This window comes from Pelecanus crispus, chromosome 3, assembly GCF_030463565.1.
Source record: "Pelecanus crispus isolate bPelCri1 chromosome 3, bPelCri1.pri, whole genome shotgun sequence".
Classification (NCBI taxonomy): domain Eukaryota; kingdom Metazoa; phylum Chordata; class Aves; order Pelecaniformes; family Pelecanidae; genus Pelecanus; species Pelecanus crispus.
In genome coordinates, this window is record NC_134645.1 from 82,379,003 (window position 1) to 82,405,156 (window position 26,154).

General features: G+C 41.6%; 1 protein-coding gene across 1 annotated transcript in view; it reads left to right on the plus strand.

Annotated features, from left to right (window-relative positions):
* The first annotated feature begins 3,878 nt into the window (after positions 1-3,878).
* The window catches only part of PREP (prolyl endopeptidase), a 116,704-nt gene continuing 94,428 nt past the window's right edge, over positions 3,879-26,154 (plus strand). Inside the window, exons 1-6 of the mRNA XM_075707831.1 lie at positions 3,879-3,938; positions 5,021-5,095; positions 11,755-11,888; positions 14,887-15,017; positions 17,794-18,003; positions 19,265-19,386. Coding sequence (XP_075563946.1) covers positions 3,894-3,938; positions 5,021-5,095; positions 11,755-11,888; positions 14,887-15,017; positions 17,794-18,003; positions 19,265-19,386 — 717 coding nt within the window. The 5' untranslated portion in view covers positions 3,879-3,893. The remainder of the gene's footprint in view (positions 3,939-5,020; positions 5,096-11,754; positions 11,889-14,886; positions 15,018-17,793; positions 18,004-19,264; positions 19,387-26,154) is intronic.

The following is a 26,154-nucleotide window of genomic DNA, read 5'->3' on the forward strand; positions in this document are numbered from 1 at the left end:
GGACTTAGGCTCTTGAGTGAGTGCTTCCAAAACAGAAATCCATCAGGGCAGACACTTTCAGAGTCACATTCCTCTGAAACTCGAGTTATTTGTACACCTCAGCACATGCTCATGTGCATGTGTCACTTTCATGACAGTGAAAGACTGAGGTTCTGCTGACACCTGTTGATAAATGTCTGAACAGCAGAACTGGTGTCTTACAAGTAGGTAAAAGAAATTAAAAATATATATAAGAAAAACAGGAAGAAAGGTGCAGACCTGCCTTCTTTCTCTAGCAGAAAGGTTTCCAGTCATTGCTACGTCATAATGGTGGAGTGAGGTTGGGGAAGGATGAAAAGGAAAGGTAAAAGCAAAATTTGCTGCTAGATTTTTTTTGTCAGATCTTCCCTGACAAGGACAATGAGGTCACTTCCTACTGAGTCAATACACTACTTGCAGTGAGTCATTGTGGAGATGCTGACTAAGCTGAAAGAGATTTGCTAATGACTGGATGATCAGCAGAAGTATAATTAATATCAGTAGAGACCAGTCTGTGTTTTTCAAATGATCAGATTCATGCTAACATGGGAGTGCGATAAGATGATAAACACTACCAAGAGATTTTAAAACTTTTTTTTTTTTAAATACAGGAAGAGAATTTTTTGCTTACTCAGCAGCTTATCCTCAAAACGCAGCAAATATCCTATCTGAACTCTGCTGGCGTTGGTTAGACCCAAGAAGAGGTAAAATTTTAATAGAATTTTACTTGCTGCTACAACATGAAACAATTAAGATAGGCTTCAACTTTTCATTTACGGTACAGTCCTAACACTAATCACTTTTAACTTTGTGTTAAGCAAACATACTGAAAAAGGGAGAAGATTGGTACACCTTTCATAATAAGTATTTCTGTTAACAGACTGCATACCTTTCCATTTGTACGGGGGGTGCATGGTCCCTGCTAAGAAAAACATGTTTGGGGCAGTGTTTTCAATACTATGTAACCTGTATCAACTGCTTTTCTGATAAGAAAAGTTCAGACAGCGTAGATGTGCTGCTTTTGCTGTTGTTCGTATGTGATCCTTCCCTGCCTCCTCCCCCGCAAAGAAACAAAGGAGAAATTTACAGTAAAGAGAAAATTCACTTTCTGTCCCTGGTGCTCACCTTTGAAAGAAATTTGCTGCTTGTAAAATACAGGCCCAAAGATCTTATCTTGGACAACAGTGTACTTGGGTTTCTTTGTATATTCCCGCCTTCTCCTGCATCCAGGATGAATTGGAAGGTATTGTAATGGATAATTACTGTGATTACTGGATGCTTGCCAGCCCATTCAGGAATTACCGTGCCCTGGACTGAAAGGATTGCTGAAGCCTGAAAAATACAGGCGCTGCTGTGTGTCAGCTGCACGGTGGTGTGCAGTCAGGCTGCCCTCTCCCGGCAGATCAGATGTCTTCATGTGCCCAGCTTGGCACATCTGCCCAAAACTTCCAGCCCACCTCAGCTTGGCTGCTTTTACAGCATCAACCTGATCTAACGAGACGTTGCGGAAATGCCCAGGATATTTGGATGTATGGCTGCTCAGTCAGAGCTACGTGCAAGTCAGACCGAGCTGCTAAACATCCAGAAATTCTGGACAAATGTAAAATACACTCATCCCGGACAACATCTTCAGGCTGAAAAAGAAAACGTTTTCTTCAGGCAAACTGCAGCTTTGAATCAGATGCAAGGCATCTGCTGTGTATGAAGTGAATTTGCAGTCGAGACTGCTCAAAACTCTCCTATATGCTGTGCACATACAGCATCTTTGTGTAGCACACAAGCAAGCCAAATGCTTTACAAAAGTATTGAGCTAATAATTCTCCATATGATACCAGTTCATGTACATAGGTACTTCTGTCCGGGAAGCTCTAGACAGAAACATGGCAGCCTTTGCCTGCCAGTATCTACCTGAGCAAGTTGCTCAGACAATTAGCAAGCTTTTATCAGCACTGGGCATGCCAAGGCATTGCCATTAACCACCTTGCTGGTTGCATGTTCGTGGGTGCTGTAACAAAAGGTGTAGTTGGCAGCTGCAAAGGGAGATTAATAGAGAACAAGGTAAGAAGGAAAAATGACCAAAAGAGAAGGGACAAGAGACAAGAAGCCACGTAAGCGTTGTTTAGAATATAAATGAAGCTGATGAATGCAGTTATGTCACTTAGTAACAGTGATCATTAGGGGGTTGGCTTATTTCCTCATACGCACACAGCCCTCAACCTCCTCACAGGATGCCCAATTAGAGACGGTAACTCTTTTCATTAAAAGTAGCAATCAAGGCACATTTCTGAGCTGGTAACTATAAACGTTTGATGCCATTTCTGAAATGTTTTAGATCATTGTCATTCCAGGCGGTTACTTTCTTCGCAACTGTAACACTCTTCGGGCTGATCAAACCTTTAGACGCCATCGCATGCAAACCTCCTTGTCTCCCGCTGGTGCCACGCACCACGCGTACGCACCAGCTTACCCCACATAACCTGCAGTGAAGTCATCCCCAGGCTGACAGGGCGACTTGGTGAGGGCTGCTGGTGGTAACTCTGAAACAAGGACTGTTTGGGAGAAAAGTAGCTCAGCCATGCTGCTAGCCAAAGGACAGGCCGTCTCTTCCATGTTTCCAGTATTTTCATGACACGAGGGTCCACCGGACCACCGCCTGGAAGGAAAAATGTTTGTAAGTTTTCTGGCCCAGGGAACCCTATTGTAAAATAAACGCCTGGCTGATGAGCCTGAGGTCACCCACCCGAAACACCTTTGCTGGGTGCACATTCATCCAGCCCAGCTGTGCAGGCCAGAGTGCGTGCCAGTGCGGGACCGGAGCCCCCGACACTGGGGGCAAGCGGGACAAGTGCCAGCCGGCCAGGGCGGTGTGCTGGGGCGGCTGTCCTCACCGGGACTCGATGGCCAACTTGGCTTTTGCTTTTTGGGTGGAGTCTCTGGCAGCTTGCAGAGAAGTGTGGCCTTTCAGTACTTGAAGGGGGGCCTGTAGGAAGGATGGGGGCAATCTTTTTAGCAAGGCCTGTTGTGACAGGACAAGGAGTAATGGTTTTAAACTAAAGAAGTATAGATTTAGAGTGGATATAAGGAAGAAATTTTTTCCAATGAGGGTGGTGAAGCACTGGAACAGGTTGCCCAGAGAGGTAGTGGAGGCCCCATCCCTGGCAACATTGAAGGTCAGGTTGGACGGGGCTCTGAGCAACCTGATGTAGTTCAAGCTGTCCCTGCTCACTGCAGGGGGGCTGGGCTAGATGGCCTCTAAAGGTCCCTTCCAACCCAAAGCATTCTATGATTCCATGGTTCTGTGATGGAAACGCTCTAAAGGTTTGGGCGCGAGCCGCCCCAAGCCCGCGCCCACGCCCAGCCGCTGTCCTGGGCAGCGCGGAGGGCAGCTCTCCGCGGCGGGCCTGGGCCTCTCCCCACACCCTGTGTCAAGGTGGGGCAGCTGAGAGGGGAAAAAAAAAAAAATACCCCACAATCAGGACCCAGTAATTAAGGTTTTTTTTAGAGCGTTTACTATAAGGGAGGTGAACCCCGTTGGCCGGGTGGTGAGGGGGACAACCGCCGCGGCGGAGCGGGCTGCGCCGGGAGGGCCGGGCCCAGCGCAAGGGCGGCCCCGCCGCCGCTCCCTGAGGCCAGCCGCTGCCTGTGCGGCGGCTCCCTGCAGGGGGCGCTGTGCGACGCGGCCCGCCGGCGGCGGCCTCTCTTGGCTGGGGCGCGCGGGGGGCGGGCCCTGCCGTATGGCGGCGTCGCTCCGCCTGAGCCGCGCTGCACGCCTGCTGCCGGCCGCCGCAGCTACGGCCCGAGCCCCAACCCCGCGGTCGCCTCCGCGCCTCGCTTCATCCTCCTCCTCTTCTTCTTCGCGCCTCTCGCCGCCCGCCATGCAGGCCTTCCAGTACCCCGAGGTGTACCGCGACGAGAGCGCCGTGAGTACGGCCCTCGCCGGGGCAGCCCGCCGGCGTGTGGCGGCTGCCGGGCCCGGCCGCCGGGGCAGCCTCTCTCGCCAGCCCGCTCGCTGCTGCGGGGGGCCGCGGGCCGCCTGCAGGGGGTTTAGCGGCTTCTCGGCTTTCAGGGCTTTGTTCGCCTTCGGCCGGCCAACGTGCTCCCGTTAAAGGGTCTGGGGTTTGAGCCTCCGCGGCGGCTGCTGGGGCTCGGTAGGAGCAGGATCTGTGGCCCTTGTGCCGGTGCCTGCGGGCGCGTCCCGCCTGTGCGGGGCCAACGCCGCCGCCCGGGGCGGGCTGCGGCTGGGCCGGGGGGGGAGGCCGGGGGCGGGGGGCTGCTCTCGGGGCCGTGCCGAGTCGGGGGTGCGAATCCCGGAGCTTCTGGTACCGCTGCGTGGTTCTGGGAAATCCCGGCCTCCACCTGGGCTGGAGCAGCACGCAGAGGAACGAGCAGTCTATTTTTATATGATGGCACATCTGCGAGGTAGTCTGTCTCCTTGTGTTCCAGCTGTAACTTGATCGCGAGGATTGCTGTGTAAGTTTGGCTAAAATGGATTCAGTTTCCTTCTTCTGCAAAGGACTGTGCTTTAGGCGCCAGCCCAGGAATTATTTAGAAAACTAACATCGCTTTTAAACCAAAATGTTTGCTGACATGAGCCAACGCTGGAAAAACTTAAGTATTTACTTTCATGTTTGAGTGAAAGGCTGAACTATGCAACTCCTAACGACAGGTATCTAGTCTTATTTTGTATACTGGAAGAAGGAAGCAGATCATTTCAACCACATGGGTTAGTCTTTGTGTTTTGTTTTGGGCTTTTTTTAATTTATATATGTACTTTACTCACATATTTGTGGGCAGCAATAGTAGGGAGGGCTAAACCAGAGACAGCTGCATAACCAGAACTACACCTGGGAGCAAGGTGTTGCTTTTCTCTTCCTTTGCTTCTTAGCACTGTATGCTTTTGTGAAATTCCAAATACCTTTCATCTTGATGACTATCATTCCGTGATGAATAGAGTTTGTTTGTGTGCATGTCTTTTTTAAAGTATTGTCTTTTATAAATTCAGGTGTTGGATTACCATGGGTGTAAAATAACTGACCCATACTGCTGGCTTGAAGATCCTGATAGTGAACAGACAAAGGTAACCTTTCTTTGTACGGGAATGGCTGTTTTGACGTGGTTCTCTTTTATAGACGAGGTGCATGGGTACTCTGTTTTTGAAGGACCTGCCAATATTTTTTTGAAAACTTACATGGTGAATGTAGGTGTAGTGCATGTGATACCTTATGGCGCCAACAGCAATGCCATTATTTTGTACCTTTGTGTTAATGGGGGAAGACTGGAACACTTGGTATAACCTCAATCACAGATTTTGGAAAACTAAGGCCCTGTTTATCTTGCACCCATTTTTCTTAGACAATTTGAATGCTCAAGGTGGTGTTGTCACACTGAAGCAAAACACTCTGATTTTAGAGTGCTTTATCTACTGTCCTAAATACATTTAAAATTGCCATAATAAAATAGTTAAAAAAGGGTAGAAAGAAAACTACTTTGGCTTGCTTTCTTTGTATAATGATGAAATGTGTGAATACAATTTTTTTTTTATCCTTTTTTTTAAAAAAAAAATTTCCTCCTGAAGTTAGGCTTTCTTAGTGGCTTTTATTACAGATTGCAGATGTTGCAGTGTTTTCAGCGTGCAATCTGGTATAGCTAGACTGTGCTGCTGGAACTGATCTTTCGCTGAGAAAGGATCCTGAAAAATAATAAAAGTATGACTGTGAGCCAGTTCCTCTGATACTCATGGCATAGGGAGTTGCAGGGGTGATGGCCAGAAAGTGGTAGGTGGCAGTGTGGAGGGGGGTTCCTCTGTAAGGGCTAATAACTTTGTGATAACTTGTTCCAGATCTAAAATACTGGCGTCTGTCTAGTATGCATGATTGTGTCAGAAAGATGATGGAGAGTGGGATCTCCATTTAAAAATATCCTGCAGGCTGGCTTTCCGTTTGTGAGATTCCTTCTAGGTTCATGTATGTCCTTCCAGGTTCTCATATATGTGCTTACATAATACATCTTGATGAGCTAGAGGATGATTGAATAGAACTTGCTGTAACTGTCAAGAGCAAGATAAAATATGTACAGTTAGGATCCCATTCCCTACCTACAAATCTATCGGCATAAAGACTCATGTGGATTAAAAAGGTTCATTTGGGATCAGGTTTTAGTGGAAAAACTCTGGCATGGATGTTAACATTGAAAATCAGATATTTAGTAAGTTGGGAGTATTTTGATTTTTTTGATTCTGGCATCCTTAAGAAATGGTACACATAGGATAGTTTTGTGTCAAATTCAGGGGGATATATGTGTGGGGAGCTGTGGTTATGTCAGTCTTTTACAGAGGCCTTACAAATACCTGTTAAAGTAGTTTTCAGGATCCTATGGAAGAGTTGGGATTGAGAAAATGCCAAGACCTGACTTTTTGTGTCCCTGTGTTCAATACTGTCACCACATACTGTGAACAGGTTGGGTGAGAACAGTTAGAGGAGGATGAATCTCATTCTCCAGAGGCTGTAGTTTATGTAGGAGGCAAAATAAGAAATGGGGGATTATAACATCCTCATAATAAATGTAGCAGCCCAGACACAAGATGTCACATAGGTGGAATGGAAATATTGTTAAATCTTACTTGCCTGTGCTCTGAAAAACACACACCTTGGCAGAATTTTGCAGTGCAGTAGTAGTATGATGCACAGAGTGGAGAGAGTTCCTGGTGTATGACTTATCTGTTTCTGAAGTTCCAGGAGTTACTGAAAAAAGGGAATTAAAGTATTTTACTGTTCCACCTCTTTCATAGAGGAGGTCAGAAAAAAATAATGTTGAAGTGCTGAACTCCTTTCATCTGCTTTATCACTTACTTTGTGCTCTGCAGCAGAGGTTGCTGACGGCTGCTCTTTCGTGCTAACTTTTCTTAATAGTTTTATCTTCAAGTTCTTGAGATAGTTTGCAGGACTCCTGCAGAATAGCCATTCTGCACTTACCAGATCAAAGAATAACCAGACACTGGTGTAGAGGCAATTGAATGACTGTGCAGGCTTCAGAAAGAATTTGGAGCATGCTTTGTAGACTTCTCAAGCCTTCAAGTCACTGACCTTGAGACCTGTGTCCTTCCCATTCTTCCTCCAAGTCACTCTCTTTATGCACACCTTATTATCCCAAACCTCGATTTGTTTTGGGGAAAAGTAAAAAATATCCTGTGTATACCTCCAACAATAGGCTACCTTTAATTTTCTACATATTAAGCACAGAACTATAAGAAGGATTCCTTGGGCATCCATGCTCATCTGTAGTGAAAGAGCCCCTATTCGGTTCCTGCTTACAACACGCTTGCTTGATTTGAGTATGTGTAACAGTGAAAATTCTGGTTTATGCCAAGAGTGAAGACTGAACGTCATTCATTTATTAAGTTAGAAATACTTTCTTACACACAGTCAAAATTGCTTGGTGTATGCTGTTGAATAGATACACAAATATGTTGGAATTCTACTTTTCTAGACTTGGCAGAAATAGTCATGTCAAGCATTGGTGTGGTCATAGAAAATAAATGGGTCGGCCTCTTTTTGTTTCTGTGGTGATGAGAGTCAGTGAAACATCAAGTTTACTATTTCTTGAAGCATGGAGAAAGAAGCACAGGCAAGTGAGATTGGTTTTAACTCTGGAATTTTCAATGTAATTTCAAATGATGTCCACTGTAGGGTTAACAGGACTGGGACTGAAATAAATTATCCACAACAGTTATGAGTATAAAGGATCATACTCATTTTTCCTGTGGCTACTCCAAATGATCCTGTGGGCTGTGCTAGTTAGCAGCTTACAAACAAGTGAACATAGAAGGGTGGGATTGTTTTTTTAATTGGTTTAATCAGGTATTTTTGCAGTGAGAGTAGAGTGCAGATGGTACAGTACCTGACCCACTGTAGTTTGCAGGTTTCCGTTAAGGCAGGTGGTTCTGTGGTTTCTCTCTGCCCTCCCTCCTCCTCCTTGCACTGACCTGAATGTTTCTGTCCGTCCTTTGCATGGGTGTAGCCATCACAAGGTAATGTTCTGGAGGGGAAGTCTTTGGCGGATTAGTTTTCTGTTGGCACACATGCTTAATGTAGGTCACCCCAAGACCACATGATAGTTGGATCTAAGATGGTTCAAGAATGGGATCTTTCCTTTTCTAGTAGTTCACAGACTATCTTTAATTAGGTGAAAGTCAAATAGGTCTAGAAACTTTTCAGCCAGGTCGCCAAGATGATGCTATTCCATATGCAGCATATATATCTGCTGTAAAAAGGAGGTTATTGAAATCTGCAGGTGACTAAGCAGGACTGTTTCCTCTCAGATGTGCAGTCTTAGAGCTGATTAAGCCAATCATCAAGGCACATCCTCAATCTCTTGTGGAAAAGCTGTCATTCAGGAAATACATGCTTCCACGTTTGTGATCTATATGCTTTACTATATCACTTTTTTCCCTGTGTGTGCTTTGTTGGAGTAGTCTTGCACAGCTGTAGGCAGACAAAACTCCCTTCTCCAGATATGTAAATAAAAACTGAGCCCCTGGTCAGGTGAGGAAGTTCCTACCTCACTTTGGAGGAAGTGCGGAAGCTGGATGCATGCTCTGCTACTGTTTGGCCATTGACCTTTAAGACAGACTGAGGAAGCATCCCCGGCATAGTTGAAATGTTATGCTATGCTGGTAAAACACTTCTGGTGATGACATAGGCCACAACTGCAAAACCACACTTTTACTGTTGTCTTGGCTTTGGTGTGGTTGGACTTACCAAATTACTGGTTTGTTTTTACACTTTGTGGGAAATAAGCTCTTTTTTAGACTACAGCAAAGTCTTTTGCTACTGTTAAGCATGTCAGTCATATACAGTACCTTAACTCACTGACAGTGTCAGCAGTAATACGTAGCTTATTTCAGACATGAGGCAAGAAAGAGCAGGGATCATGTAGCATACACAGTTGAGTTGTGGTATTATGACCAGGTGTATGTTTGGATTAAGACTAGAATTGAAACTCTCAAAACTCCAGTTAAATGGATTTGTAGTTATAATTGACCAGTGTTTTATTCACATGTTTTGACAAATTTCCCATTGCACTTTAGTATTTAGCAAAGAATAATTCAAAGTAAATACGAAGAGGCAAGCCACCAGAAATCTGCTTAGTTTTATTTTGTAATACTTAAAAAAAGGTATGTACCTTCTTGTAGGAGTTGCACTGAACTACCTTCTACTGAGAAGATATATATGAAGATTATGGGGGTAACTATTAAACAAACTGTAAATACTTTACAGATTAATAGCAAAGACTTGTAATGTTAAAACAATTTCTATCCCAGGACTTCTTGGAAAGTATACTGTGAGTGAAAATCACTATCTTGTTGAGAGATTAGCTTAGTGGCATATAGAAAGCTGATAGGTTGTAACAAAGCATGGTTAAATAGTTTGTGGCATGTGTTTTTTAGATGAAATTTAGTTATACTTTTTTAAAAAATAACAATTGGCCTGGTCGAGTAATGGCCAAGCACTTCAGCCTCGAGTAGAACATCTCTATTCTTAGTACAACAGTTTAGAAGTTCTCTTGCTTTTCAAATTACCTTATTTTCTGAGATACCCATAAGCATATGCCTTACTTGGACACTTATTCTGTCCTTTCTGCTGCTAGCAAATTCTGTCCTGGTTCAAGGCTTATGATGGATTGTCAGATGCAGATTTCTACAGGTAAAACAGGAATCCTTCTCTATAGGCTCATGAAGAGGTATAGAGAGTTACTGTTAGCCCTATAGCCTGGGTGGCATCTGTTTAGCCCAGCATGGTGGATGGACTTGTTTACTGTGAGAGTTTCTGCTGACGACATCTGTTCCTGTATTTTACCTAGAGCAATATTTCAATGATACACTGCTTTTTGAACATGAGTGCAACCTCATGCTCAAAAGTGTAAGAACAGTGAGTTTCCAAACTGGACTGGATTCTCCTCAGTGGAACTCTTTCAAAAACCTGTAATTCCTACCTCTTTTTTTAGAAAGCAGTTCCTTTTCAGTGCTGTAGCGCTTGCTTTCTTGTGTCATCCTTGAGTGGTGACTTGTGTTTAACCAGCCCATGTGTTTTTAAACTAGTATGTTTCAGCACTTTGTGGAATTAGTAGTGCCCTAAGAGCACTTGGCTCTCGCATGTTTAAAGCTTATCAGTTTCTGTCTGTATGCTTTGTTAAGCATGAACAAATACCTCTCAAGTGGAGACTGACCATAATTAATGCACTTTCTCCTTTACCTTTTGGTCTGACAAGTCTCTGAAAACACAGCTTGGCATGTAATGCATGCAGCTCTTGGCTATGCACTGCTGTGGCAGCAAGGCAGATGGGAGGGAGAGTGTCTCTACTTGCCCTGTGTGCTTACTTCTCACCATGTGAAATGTCTGTAAAATGCTACTCAGAGTTTTATGTTTGATTCTTTCCTCTTTTTCACCTGAAAAATTAATAAATGAGTGAACATTAGCAGCAATTGGTAAATATGTGCTGGCTACTCCATACAGCAGCTGGCTTTTCTGAAGAACTGTGAAACACAAATTGTGGTATACGGATTGTAGCCCTGCTGCTCCTGTGGGTCATGCCCTGTGGTAAAGTGTAGCTCAGATGTTATCATGTGTTGATCTGCTTGCTGTGTGACAGATTCAGGACAGGTAGAAATAATAGCCTCTTTCAAAGCATCTGGGCAAGAGCCCTGCGTAAGCGAGAGGTGAGTGGACATCTGGAGGCTCGGGTCCAAGAGGGATACTGCAGTCATCATTGCGACATCTGGCTGTGAATTACAGCCACACACACTGTGTCCTGTCCTACCTACTCCATGTTAGAGACAGAAAAGCCTGCATGTCTGCTTCTTAGCATCTGTGGTTCGCCTTCAGATGCTTAGGTATTAGTTTTATGTTAATGTACTGTGCTATAAGTAGGGATGGTGAAACACCAACAGAGCACTGGTTTATTGCATGCATGCCATGGGAGTGGCTGCCTCTAACAAACAGCTGGAGTGGTAGTGGTTTTGGCCACTGTTGTTAAGTGTTTGTGACTGGGAGGTGGAGTGTTTTGAAGAAACTAGACTCCTCAAAGTTCTCTTCTCAGAGATTAGGTATTCTTGCATTTTGCAACTAAGAACTGATTTGTGGACAGTATTTTGGCCACTATTTCCAAGAAACAGTGGCTGGGACTAATCCTTGTGTTTATGTTAATAGGATGAACAGATGGTGCGCATGACATTTTGTATCATCTTCCAGCCCGTCACAGTACCTGAAATGATATTGCTGTCTGTGGGCAAAAGGGTCTCTGTTCTTTATCCATTTCCTAATTTATTTATCATAGAGTATTGTATATTTGTGGTGTAGTAAGGGAAGATGGTATTTCCTAGGCATATACTGTAAGTTAGCTTTTCTATGCCATTTAGCCAAATATAAGGACAGTTTTTAAAAGCATGAGGTTTGGTGTTTTTTTAAAGGGGAATGGCAGGAATCTGGCTTGTCTTTGGCCGAACCACGGGTAACCCCAGTGCGTGCCCTGGCGAGATGTTATTCAAGATACAAGATCAGTCTTATTACCGTATTGTGGCATAATGCAAATAAATATGTAAGACTCTTCAGGTGTGCCTCTACACAACCTATATGGGGGAAGGATGTCTGTGATGCATTGCTTCAGAACAGTGTTTTCCACAGGAAATACGCATTTCTGCTTGAGTTCATGTATTTTTGGGGGGGAATTGTTTTCTTTCAGGCATTTGTGGAGGCTCAGAACAAGCTTACAGTACCCTTTCTTGAGCAGTGTCCTGTCAGAGGACTGTTCAAAGAACGAATGACTGAACTCTACGATTATCCTAAGTACAGCTGCCACTTCAAGAAAGGAAAAAGGTATGTGAGGAATGTCTTTGTAGGTGATAATGAATGTGAAGCAAGTCAAAAGCAACTACTAGTTAGGAAAACAAATTATAAATTATATTTGTATTTATTCCTTTATAGCTGGGAAGTAGGAAAAGTAAGCCAATGTTAATATATATGGTTGCATGATGCAGAGCATAAAATGCTTGACTGTCTCCAGTTCCCAGTCATATTAACCTTCTTCTTCTTTTGTCATCTTTTCTTTTTGTAGGAAGAGCTGTGAGTTTATCAAAACTCAGATGACTTTGTACAATAACTGTTGTAGAACTTTGAGGAGTTCCTTTCAGGGTTGGTCACTGTCAGTATAGTTAAAGGCACCTCATCCTGAAAACAGCACAAGTCTGTCATGAGCATGTTGTTCTAAATATTTACTAAAATACTGCTCTTATGTTGGATGTACTTTGAGCAGCTGGTAAGATTTTTGTTTAGTCATAGCCAGTGAAAAACAGTGGCAATTCCCTTGTGAAAAACTGCTCCTGTATCTGCAGGGGATAGGGGAAAACCCATTTGGAAGACTTAAGGCAACTGATGCAAAAAGATGTCTTCTGAGAAATGAAGAAATCATGCTATATTCCAATGCCTAGTCTACTTGTACCACTGTTTTAATTCTGTGGCTAGGTAAAGAGATGGAGCTTATGTGGCTTACCTAAGGTCTGGAGACTGCAGCTGCTACTCAATTTTATGTGACCTCTTGGAAACACTAGCAATTTCCTAGAGAAAGAGAGTAAAGGGATGAAACTGCTGATTAACTTAGTAACATCTAAAGATTGTTTTAGCAGTTGAAAAAGAGGTAGTGCGAACAACCAGCCATTCTTAATCATGGGAAACACATACGGTCTTTTTCAATATTTTCAATTTGTTTGATCCTTGTTGAGTGAGCACCCAGATATGCCAGGTATGTTTTCACTGCCATCCAGAGGAAAGAACAGAAGATATCTCATTGCCTTAAGATTTCTGCACAGGTATTGAGGGAGATCTGCTACTCTTTAGTTGTCTGTCCTATGCTGTGAAGAGTGTGTGGATACTTGTTACTAAGGGAAGGAAGCTCTGTACTATGCGGGTTTCTTAAAAAGTATATTGTGGGTAGTGATGTTGATTTAAGTTGTCACTGATGTGGTGCAGCACGTCAATGTATAGAGGTGTGAGGTTTAAGCCCAGAAGCAGTGGACCTATTTAGGACAGTGCTGCATCCAGTGAAGTAAACCTCGTTAAGCGAGTCAGGCAAAGCTTATTAGTTTGTATGTGATGCTCATGCAGATGTAGCAATGCTGAATCTGATTCTGGAGTAGGCCTGGTCAGTGACTGCTCTGGATTCTCTGACCCATTCGCCCTGTGCAGTGCAAACATGCCTGCATGTGGTTATCTTCAGTGCTGATAAGGCTTGATGTTGCAGAAGTGCTCATGGCAGTGATGAATATAGTCTCCACTAGAGATAAAAAGTCTTAATTTGATGCAGCTGACTGTCCTCCAAGAAGAACATTTATGCCAGGAGCTTCATGTGCTTTAATTTGTGACACTTTGATTTTTAATAGACGTCTTTTTAGTTTTTCTGAGTGTTACTCTATTTCTTGGCACGTGCTGAACTTAAATCACAGTGCTTTAAAAATCATACCAATCATACAAATTGTGGCATTTGAGGAGATCAAGAGGGCTCTACCAAGTTAAGTAACAGTTAGTAGGGGTGGGGGGAGGAACTATTCCATTTGAAGAACTATCTAAACTTCCCATAACACTTAGAAATTCTTAAATTTAATTACTCCAGTTTTCTGCCAAAGAACAGCTGCTAAAGGACAGTGTCTGAAGAGCTTTTCTCTAGAATCTGCAGAAAGGGAGAGTGCCCAGGGAGGTGCTGTGCCTGTTACATTGTTTGACATTTACTTCCCAGCTTATTAGCCAGCGTTGCAGAGGTGAAGTTAGCTAGAAAATGCATGGTCAAATGGAAAATTACGTATCTTTTTTTCTGTTCCTTTGAATCTTTCGATTTTGTCACTCAACATTATTGTTAATATTTGAACATATTACTAGTTCAGATTGTTAGCCAGACCTTTGTGAGTATAGTTCCTCCGCCTGGGTTTACCAGGTTCCAATGCATGTATCCAAGTATTGGACAGTCTTAGGGAATGTGTGAACTTATATTTAGGTTTGAACGTTACCCCATAAATTCCCTGGTTCCCCCAGGTGAAGCTGCTATTTGATTTGTTAAGTCACAGGTTTGTGTAGTAAAACTCAGAAGTCCTATGAAGGAAGAAAAGTGTAGTACCTATGAATTGCACAGAATACAGTTATAATTGCTTTGCGCTCTGTAGTGTCTTCTGATGTGAAGAGTATCCCTCACTAAAGAGAATTCTGTAATTCTCTGTTCCTACAACTTTTTCAAAATACACAGTTTTATGGGCATTGGCAAATATGATGATGAAACAGTTTTAGTTCTGTGTCATTTGAACATCTGTCTGCCACCCGATACAGACTGAAAACAGCTATATGAACGACAAAGCTTAGAACATAGGGGATGGGAACCTGTGCCAATACTTGTAACAGAAACGCTAATGCTGCCAGACCTCTTTAACATAGACAGTGATGTAGAGTTTATAGTATATGTAGCTTTGTTTGAAATGCACTGTGGCAAATGCAGCTCTTATTTTTAAAAGATGTTTTGGATGCATCCTACAGTCTCCTCTATATAGTCTGTATCACTTTGGGATGAGATTGCTTTCATTTTTGGAGGCCTAGAAATTGTTGTCTGGACTTCCTCTGTACTAAGTGGGGAGAGAAAGGCACCTACACAGGATGGTTAAATCCCTGATGGCCACAGGGGGGGACCTGTGGTTCCTACTCTACTGTGAAGCTTGTTTCCCTTGCATATTTATGTGTCTTTTACTCGCTTCATGACAATCTCATACAAGCTTTTCTTGCTTGCCTAACTGAAAATCTGAGTTCTTCCTACTTACTTTTCCCTCTTGTGTTCTTTTAGATATTTTCACTTCTACAATACAGGACTGCAGAACCAGCGAGTTTTATATGTACAAGACTCCTTGGATGCTGATGCCAAAGTTTTTCTTGATCCAAATAAGCTTTCTGATGACGGCACTGTGGCTTTACGAGGTTAGTGAGACAGCAGTTCCTGCCGAGTAAGTCTGGGTCTTCAGCAGAAGTTGGAAATGGTTTCCAGCTCTTCACCTATACAAGTATGGCTAGAGTGGCTTGTTTTAATCGTAGTCATAATAACCATATGTGGATTTGTATAGTGTTTCAGAAGAACGCTTCTAAATCTACTTTGTATTTACTTGGTTCAGTTTCTCAATGTCTTTTTTCACACTCTGTAACAGGTTTCCACTGAAATATGAACAGATCTTGAGGCTGTCCATAGCAAGGAAAAAAGTTTATGTATTTATAGTGACTATTTCTCTTAAAATTGTATTTTGTATCTTTAACACAAGCCAACAAGTTGAAGTAAGAGACTGTGAAGGAATGTAGCATTAACTTTTATGAGAATCACAAAAATACTTGTGTTAGCTGTCTATTTTTCCACTCCCTATTGGCTTATTGTAGAAGCAAGACTCTTGCACCTAGAAGTCCTTAAGTCTGTTCAAGGCCAGTTAATAAAAGCAGAGGACAGAATTAGTGGATGCTTCTTTAAGTGTGATCTAGCTGAAAAGAAGCAATATGGCTTTGTTTAGTGAGAAGTCCTGCCTTAAACTGTGGATATAAGGAATTGGGTTCATATAATCTTTCTGTATTTCTGAAAAGCTTATGACAAAGTCTCTTTCCAAATGCATTTGGAGAAACAACAGCCATGGAACAAGAGCGGGAACTCCTGATGTTAATAAATAATTTATTTAAAGGCAGGGACAGGCATAACTAACCGATCGTCTCTCGAAGTGGAAATCACCAGCAGAGTTCTGTCAGGGGTTATGCTAGGACTTGCACTGTTCGGTATGTTCATATATATTATGAAAAGGAGTGAGCAGTGAGGTGGCAGAGTTTGGTGACGATACAAAGTTATTCCAGGTAAAGGCTGAGGAATGACTGTGAAGAGCTGCAGGAAGACCTTAATGATAGTGAGTGGGCAATAACTTAACAGGTAAAAGTCTCTGTGCAGATAAATTAAGTGATGCACGGGGGACAAACAATCGTAACCTCATTTGTAGAGGAATGGATGGAATGGACTCTGAGCTGACCGTGACCACCACTTGGGAGCAATTCTTAGGCTGTAATAGATAGTTCCATGAAAATGTCAGCCTGGTTCTCAGTAGCAGCCAAACCAGCACATTAAATGTCAGAAATGATTAAGAAGGAAATAGAGAACAAAATGGAAAACACCATTATGTAGCAACCCAGGGGTTTATACAGTAGCGTTGAATATTAAATATAGTGCCCATCCCCTCAGCTCAAAAAGGGCTCTGAAATACGGTTCGGAGGAGGGCAGTAGGAACAATCAAGGGTATGGAGCAAAGGTTAGGAACAATTAAGTGTACCCAGATCAATCAGCTTGGAAAAGGGACAATTTAGCAGGAATATAATAGAGGTCTACAGAATCATTTGTGGCATGCAATAGCATGGAGAGTCAGTGAATAGGGGTTGGTTAGTTGACATTTTTTCTATTACAAGAATGAGGGGATATCAAGTGAAGGCAGTGGGAGTTGAGTCCAAAGCAAATAAAAGAAGGTGGTGGTTCATACCAGAAGAAGTAGATTTGTAGAACCCTTACCAAAAAAAAAAAAAAACCTGGTGCAAAAAATTTACTGTGCGTTTAAAGGGAAGCTGGACAAGGTCAAGGAGGAGGGAAGCATTGCGGATTATTAACCAACTACTTCATGGAAAAGAAGTCTCCTAAGCTAAAAATCGTCAGAGGTTGTAAAAATATTTAAGGGAAATATTACATGTGCTTGCATTGTTCTTACTCTTGTAGGCATCTCCTTGTCACTACTGCTGAGGACAGCTAGGTGGAATCTTGTTCTGAATCAGAATGGCCACTCTTATGTTCTTATGGGGGTGAATATGTTAGGCTGTCACAGTGGTGTGTCTCAAACCTGATTTCTATGAAATGCAACTTCTTTGTGTGTTTTTTTTCAGTTACTTTCAGGTCTGTATGATAATTCAATCTCTTCACTTGAGTTGATTTGCAAGAGTGAATTTGATCCTTATCAACTATGATGGAAGCTCTTCTGATTTTTTTTTTTTTTTTTCCAGAATCATGTTTTCCTCACAGTTTGGATAGTGACATATATATCAGAGGTCTTAGCTGAGACTACTGGTGATTAATCCATTTGAGTGCTAGTGGCAAATCTTTCCAGTTACTTCAGTTTTCATGGCTTTGCAGGGTCTGGTTTTCATTGTCTCCTATATTGAAGTGGTATTCGCTTTATTACAGGATGCATTGCTTGCATCTTAATTTCTCTTGATTTCTATGGTACTGTTTCTCTCTTAAAATATCACTTTAAGTTCTCTACCTGTGTACATTTTCAGTCTCCACCTCTTCCCCAAAAACTCGGGAAGTAGAAGACTTATTACTCAAATCATAATTCAGATGTTGGGCATAAGCAATGCTACTGAACATACTTACTGAGTATGCACGCCTAAACTCAGATCTGTGAAATGCTTGAGAAGTCCACAGAGACTGGAAAAGTGCTGTGAATCCCAAATGATAGCAGATGTAGTTGTTAGCACGTTTTTTTTTGAAAATAAAGCCTCTTCTCTGAAGTGTTTCATGAACACAGTTCTTTTAACTACTTTCCCAATTTCACCTCTTTTTCATTGGGATTTGGCTAGTGTGTAGTAAATAATAAAAAGCTGTGTGGCAAAATAACAAACACTTTTTTGAAAATACTGTTCCTTCGTTCTGGTTCTTACTTCATCTTGTTTCAATCCAATTTCCTAGGTTATGCATTCAGTGAAGATGGTGAATACTTTGCGTATGGCCTGAGTTCTAGTGGCTCTGATTGGGTTACTATCAAGTTTATGAAAGTAGAAGGTCCTGAGGATCTTCCAGATACACTGGAGAGAGTTAAATTCAGTTGCATGGCATGGACTCATGATGGAAAAGGCATGTTCTATAACTGCTATCCAAAACAAGATGGGAAAAGTGATGGTAAGTATGGCTGTACTAACTGTATGCTATATGGGAACAAAATGACCTTTTCAATAAATTGGTGCAACAAATAATTAGCTCTACTAGTTTATACTGAAATAACTAGCTATACTAGTTTATACAATTAGATAGCAGATGATGTCTTGTGTGACCAAAGCTTATGCTCAGTTATCAGTGAGTATCCTCTTGTCTGCCTGTCCCTGTCTTTGCCTGTCCCTGTCTTTCCCTTAAAAGTCTGCTGCTCCTTTTCTTTTTCTCTGCAGTGATTTACTTGGCTTTCATACTGGCTGGAATTTGATGTCTGGTGACAGCTTACTTAGATCTCTTCCCCTTATGTATTTGTGTGGGCAAAGGTGAACTGGCTTGGGAGGTTGACGTGATGAATAGCAATCTGGGGCATAAGGTTTTTGTTATTCAACCAGATTAATTCATCTGTGGTTCACAGCACAGCAACACAAAATGTTTATGCTAGCAAAACTCAAGGAGCAGAACACAAAGTAGAATAAATTGCTGAGGAGCATCAGTAGGGAAGGAATTTAGTGGCTCTTATAAGGCAATGCTAGTGAAAAGTTTCTTCTGGAGCTGTGGTCTTTGTTAAACCTTGGAGAGAGCCTGAATTTTGCCTCTGTATTTGCTTTTGCAGACTATCATTTTGCCAGACTTGCAAGTTAGATACCCACCTTGTGTGTTTTACTTTTAAACATGTTTGTAGTTCAGAAGCTGAAGTGTTGCAAAGTGTTGCAAGAACAAAATTAAAAAAAAAAAACCAAACCAACCAATTAAGTAGCACCTCATGCAGTGCTTTAAAATACTTCTTTTTTTTTGTTTTCAGCAAATGGAAGTATGATGGTTTCTCGGAATGTTAACTAGCAATAAATCTCCCCTTAGTTGCCCAGGGTGAAATGGGAGCAAAAACATCATTAGAGGATGGCAGGGATTGTTTTTCTTTGCTTGCTTAGTGTTTCTAGAAAGCAAAGCTTGAAATGATATTCTTCACATTTGAATAATGTATTATCATCAATAAAAGGAAAGGATAACTGTTTGAACAGGTTTGCGGTGTGGTTTGAAATTTTTATTTTATTTTGGAGGCAGGTGTTTATTTGGAGGGGAATGGTTGTAGACTGGAACCATTTGTAGTTTTCTCTGCTGAATTACTCTTCTCTTTCATATGCAAAGGGATACAGAAGTTTCGAAGGGTTTTATTTGGTTGTTGTTGGATTTCTTTGAGAACTAATTGGTTTAAATATCTGCAATTTACTAGGTACTGAGACCTCCACTAATCTGCACCAAAAGCTGCATTATCATGTATTAGGAACTAACCAGTCAGAAGATATCCTGTGTGCTGAATTTCCCGATGAACCAAAATGGATGGGTGGAGCTGAGGTAGGGTAAACACCCTGAAGCTTGTTATCATTATGTTCAGTTTTTCAGATTCTAACAACTGGTAGTAGGTATAAAGTGGAAAACATTTTGTTAAAAGAACACTTTTTATTAGTGTTGCAGAGTTGACCGTTGAACTAAGAATCATTGATTAAGAACTACTGAAAATAGGACTGTCTAGTTTGCTTTTGTAGAATCATAGAATCGTTTAGGTTGCAAAAGACCTTTAAGATCATCCATCCAACCATTAACCTAACACTGCCAAGTCTGCCACTAAACCAATTAAGGGTAGAGTAGTAATTTCATGTTTCCTGGCTTGGTGGCTGGATTATTTTTTAATGAAAGTAAAAACTAGGAATCATTAAGATTGGAAAGGATCTCAGATCATCAGTCCAATCATCAGCCCAACACCACCATGCCCACTAAACTATATCCCACAGTGCCACGTTTACAGGTTTTTTGAACAGTTCCAGGGATGGTGACTCCACCACCTCTGTGGGCAGCCTGTTCCAATGCTTGACTACCCTTTCTGTGAAGAATTTTTTTCTAATGTCCCATCTAAACCTCCCCTGGTGCAGCCTGAGCCCATTTCCTCTTGTCCTATCGCTAACTACTTGGGAGAAGAGACCAACACCCACCTCACTACAACCTCCTTTCAGGTAGTTGTAGAGAGCGATAAGGTCTCCCCTCAGCCTCCTATTCTCTAGGCTAAACAATCCCAGTTCCCTCAGCCACTCCTCATAAGACCTGTGCTCCAGACCCTTCACCAGCTTTGTTGCCTTTCTCTGGACACGCTCCAGCACCTCAATGTCTTTCTTGTAGTGAGGGGCCCAAAACTGGACACAATTAAATCAGTCTTCAAGCCTGTAATGACACAATTGCATACCCTTTTTCTTCATTGAGGACATTCTGTCTGATGTGCATTCCAGGACAGAGAAGGATTATTTGATGGACAGTGTGTCACTGTTCTTGCTTCTTCTTAGTCAGTGTTGAGCCCCAGCCTTCACTTCCTGTGCAAAAAGCTTATTCCAATAATCAGCATGTCTGGATATTCCCTGCCATGTATTTATTTGATTTATATTTATTTTTGTGACGTCTTTCCTGAAAGTGAAATGTGTCTATTCTGTTTAGTTGAAGAATGGAGACATACAGGTTAAAATCTGTTAATACCGTGTACAGAGTTGGAGACTTTTAAGTTTCCCTACAAAAAGTTCTATCAGCACAAATATGGTGTGGACTGTGTTATTGAAGGTGGAACAAGAGACTGCTGGAATTGATTTCTTAAGCTTATTTTGTTGAACTACTACTATATTGTGCAAAGTCCCAGTGAACCAAAAATGATAGGTAACCATGCTCTGTTCTTCCTTACATGAATAATTCAAAAGGTCTTAAGTTTTGTAATTAATGTGTGTTTTATTCTTCATATTAGATTTAACAGTGCTTGATTGCGTGTACTGTTCTAGGTGCTGTTGGAATGTAGTCATGGTTATTCTGTTTATCAGGGAACTGTCGTTTTTCCAGTGGATAAAAAACCTGTTGTAATTCTTTGTACTCTACTAGCTATGTTTAATCAGTACACTTTGTTTCTATACAGGGTCTCTTTGGGTCTGACACTTTTGATAAATATGAAATGTTTGTACCCTGATTTGGGGTATTTACTTCCTAGAACTACTTTTCCCTGAGAGTACCTCTTTTAAAAATTGGATCATCAGTCTGTGCTCACTTTTCAACACATCAACCCATGAAAATGTTGGGGGTTTCTTTTCTGTGGGCTGCCAGAAAAGAAAGGTTCTTTCAAAGAATTTGAACAGTGGGGTTCAAAATGAGACAGGGAGTGAGAATGTGAAAGGCTCCCCAGCAAAGTGACCACACGGACCTTTCTCTGTACACATCAGAGTTATCTGCAGGTTCTGTGACTAAACAGAACCTTTTTTACGTAATCTCATCTATTCATGAAACATACCTTTAACAACTGACCTGAATATTAGTGTAAACTTGCAAATGGGGTTTGGAATTTTTTTTACTGTTCAAAAACTAGTCAGTTCTGAGTTTTAACTGGCAATAAAATGAAATTTGGAAATCATTATCCTTATTTTTCCCTAGTTCCGTAAATAAATGGGCTTTCTGTTGGTGACAGATGTCTTGTAGTGATGTATCCACTGATTCACATGAGTAATGCATGTTTTTATTACCGCTTTGCAGTGTCATGAGCTAAACTACACATGTTGTTGTGAAGGCAAGTTCACTTTCCGTGGGGAAGGGCTGTTGCAGTCTGATTCATTAGACTATACAGCTTTTTAGGGTAGTGAAAGTTTGCAGTCTCAGATGGTATTAAATCCCATACCTTCTGTATTAGGTGTAGAAGTACATTTGCCTTATAGGTACCAAAACCTTCTTCGAGGTAATAGCACACTAACAGAGCCTTTTCTTATCTAAGTTGAAGAAGCAGGGCTGGAGACCATGGAAGAGAATTCATAGTACAGTGCTTGTAGTGAGTAGCAAAGAGTTTGCTTGGCCAGGGTGCAGAGAAGCAGCCATCCTGCATTTCCTGGCTCTCTATTGTGAAAGAAAAGCTTGAGGCAGCCTTAAATGTACAAGAAGTTTGGGGTTTGGTGGTTTGGGTTTTTTTTTTTTTCTGATGTTGAATGTCTTTGGTAATTTTTGTGATTAGTGAGAATATATAGCCCTTATTAAATGATCAAAAGGTCTTTGGGGCGGGAAGAAGGGACTGGTAGTAATAACTCTTGCTGTAGAATAGGAAAATAATAGAATGTAGTGCAGCTACCAGTTCTGAAGCCACTGGAATTGAAACAGCCCCATAAGTATTGGGAAAGTGGGGAGGGCGGTGAATAGAGAAACACCTCACTCCTGTGGGTTCTCATTTAATAAAACTGTGTGGCTGCTTATGGCTGTTTTCTTGACCTCTAGGAGGCATAAACTTCCAGACATGTTGGTATTTAAGAAGAAATGCTATTTTAAGGAGGAGTACTAAAGCATTGGTAAATAATCGTGAGCTTATCTAAGTGAAAGTACTTTAAAACGGCTGATATTCTGGGGTTGTGCTGTGAGCTCCAGCTGTAAAATGTGGCTCTGTCATCCTGATACTAATGAAAAATGGTCTTTAATGGTCAGGAAAAAACATATTCTGCAATTAAAAAAACCAAAACAAAACAGTGCAGAATGTGTTTCCATCCTTGTGCAATAGGTCAAAAATCTTCTTTTCAGGCCATTCAAACAAGTTTTCTGGTCAATTTTTTTGAAGTATGTGTTTGAGAAAGTGGAAGACCACAAAGTAATGGGGGAAAAATTAAAATATCTTTAGTAAAAATCAAATTATGTGGCTTATTGGCACCGTCCTGAATATTCTTACTTGGTGCTAATATGCTGCCACAGATTTTTAAAATACAGCTTTGCACAGCTCAACATTTTATGAAAGTGCTTTCATGCATTCCTGTCAGATTAATAAACAAATGTTTTTCTTTTACAGGGCCTTGCTGGGCCAAATAGGTAGAGACATTTGGGTTCTCTTATGTTTTATACAAGCTTCAGTAGAGACAGTTGGATTATGGTGTGGGTGGTCTAGTTTCAACTACCAAACCTTTCTCTATAGTGGGGGCAGAACTTGAACTTCCATACTCAGGTTTAGAGCAGAATTTGCAGGTCTCACAACCATTGGGTCAAGGGAGAGAAATACGTTACTTGCAAGTGAAAAGCACCTGACAAGGAGATCCTTCAGAGACTGCAAAAGTAATAATGTTGCCATGATACCTCAAAAAAATGAGTAATCTCAGGTGTGCTGTAGGGAGTCATGGTGGTGTGTATTTTCAATGGAGAGAAGAAACTAAGTCACTGATTAAGAGGAAAGAGGGTTGTGTAAAGTTTTGTCAGCTTAATGCATTTACAAGACAACATGCAAGAAAATAGCTTCAGGTTTTTTTTCCTCATTACACATTCAACACCAGCCCCAAGTATGCTTGATGTAAGTGAAATCTGTGGTGCTGAAAATGGTGTTGGCATAGAAATATAGATGCATTTCCAACTCCTCACTTGAATGGATTGTGAGGGGAAAAAAAAAAAACCTGTTTATTTTTAGTCAGATATATAAGTTTGGAAAAAAAAGGCCATCAAATCTTTTCATTAGTCTAGGAAAAGCATATGTATTTCTGGTACAGATTCTAGGATAGTGGGGGAGTTAGGAAGAGCAGGGATGGAGTTATTTGAATAATATCCCAGTAGAGGGCAGTCTGGTACGAAGATTTCTAAAACCTTGGCAATGTCATACCTACTCTTGGAAAAGAGGAGCTTCCCATGCTTCTCTAAGTGGCATGTTTTTGCCTCCTCTCCAGACTCATAGAGCACATCTTTCTCTCACAGCCAGACTGTTATTCTCAAAGTTAAACAATAAGTTATGTAAGAGCCTTTCACAGTTGGTAGTGTTAAAGGTCCCTATGGTACTGACAGGAAAGTAAACAGGAGAGAAAAGAGGGGGTAGGGGGAACCCTCCCATCCCAATTCTGCCAGCAGTAAAACAAGTACAATTTTTCATGTTGTTGTCTAATGAACACAGTGCACGGTCCCTGAATTGACAATAACTTTTTTCTTTTTTTAATGTTCAGACCTGTCGGTTAACATCAGTGGTTCTCAGCCAGGGAGGTGATCTTGCAAATGAAATTCAGAGCACAGAGGAGTAAGCTGTGCCAGATGTTTGCTGGCTATGGTGTGTTTTCACTGCAGGAACGTGGAACTGCAGCATCCACACAGGAAGAGTGAGCAGCATGAAAGGGAAGGGCTCAAAACATTGTCAGTTTGCTCAAGTGAGACTCGCAGCTGAACTAAACAGGGCTGTGAGAATTTTTCTAAAGCCTTACACTATCTTTGTCAAGGCTGAACCTGGAATAGAAGCCTACCATGAATATGTTTTTTCAGCCCTGGCAATAGGCCTGGAGAATTTTACCAGTACGAAACAGGCAGGCAATCTTTCTGGCTGCATGTGGGCCATATGGTCGATGGTAATCTCTTACATAGCCAAGTTCCTCTTGCTTTGCTGCTTTCATTGCACTCAAAAAAGCAAGCTGAAAGCCACAGGAAAAATCATGTGTGATGTTTGTCTGTCACCTCAGAAGGTTACTCATTTTACTCTATGGTATTGAGAATGCATGTAAATATGCATGTACATATTGCTGTGTTCTTCTGAACAAGGCTGTCTCGTGTCCTTTTATGAATCAGTCGTAACCACAATGATCTAGGGTCAAAGTCCAAGTTCTCTGGCTTTGGTAGGTCTCCTTCAACCCTACGCTTAGCAGAGGCTCAGAAACGATATGGTCAGAGTAGAAATGCTCTTTATACCAGCACATTGTATCTGAAATCAAAGAATAAAAACCTGCCTGGAATAAGGAAATTGAATTAATGCCCAAAGCAATTTTTCTAACATGGGGAATGGATGGAGGAAGCACATCAGTACATTGTTTACATGTGATCAGTCCATGTCCTGCATAGAGAGTACGTATGTCAGGCCTGTTCCTCAGAATGTAGTAAGTGGTTTCTGTTGGACCCGATCCTGAAATTATGCATTCCTGTGATCAACCGTCATTAGGTCTTCGAAATCTAGTTGATTAAACCAGTATGATGCAAACAGAAAACAAAACAAAGCATTTGCAGCGTTAGAGTACCAGCTTCAGAGGTCCTGGATTGTGCAAACAGTCCCAAGAGATTGCTTAGTGAAAGGGAGTTCTTGTCTCAGTCCTCATCTTCTCAAAAGACTGCTGAAACATAAAATGTGATAGGAGCTATCTGCAAGCTTCAGTGACTTTCTAGCACCACTGCAAAGATAATGTCGGAGCATAGCTGTATGTTCCTTTCATTACACTCCCCCCCCTGCCCCCCCCCCCCCCCCCCCCAAAAAAAAACCCCAAACCTTCAAGATCATTTTACTTTATGAAAAACTGTTTCCCATTCTAGGAAAGGAAACAGCTTTGCTTTTTCTAATAGTGAGTTAGTAAGAAAGGCTGGGAGATTACAGTGGGGGTTCTTGAATTTGTTGTCATGCAAGCAGAACTTCATGGCAGGGGATTATGTGCACATCTATGACATTAGAACAGTTGAGGCTGTTCAGACAGCATAATTGCTCTCATCTTTTACTGACCAAATGTTTCAGCAAATTCTACAGGAATTTTTACTTTTTTCTCTGTAGAAGACTTGTGTCTTGTGTCTTTTGTATTTTACTTTACTCACCTGATACAAAGCTTTAAAGTATTGATACATAATGCAAGGCAGGTAATTTCTGCATCAATCTGAAATGTCTCTTCCACGTAGATTCTTCTTGGTCAAATCATATTCAGGTTCAGTGGTATTATGCAAAAATCTTCGTGCAGCATGTACCTGAAGTTTAGGAAGTAACCGCTGTCATCAGTCTGTTTTACTGTGTGGCTGGGTACATTCCTAAATGAATATTTAAAAAAAAAAACCAAAACAAAACAACTAGTCAGTCACTCTGGGTAGTTTTAGACTGTTACATAGCATATAGTGAAAATTCTAGGAGTTTTAAAATGCAGCTTATTGATGCTATGAGTTTTTAATTCCTAGTTAATTAATGCCATGCATTGCATGGTTGCATCTTTATTGCCTCCCATCTTGCCTTCTCTGGATGGTTTGATCTTCCCATGACTGGGTACGTGGAGTCCAGTTACTAATTTGACCATTTGGCTCTGTTTGAAAGCTTTGATTCTGTCTGTGATTTTTTTGAGCTTTGATTTTTTTTTTTTCTATGTGATT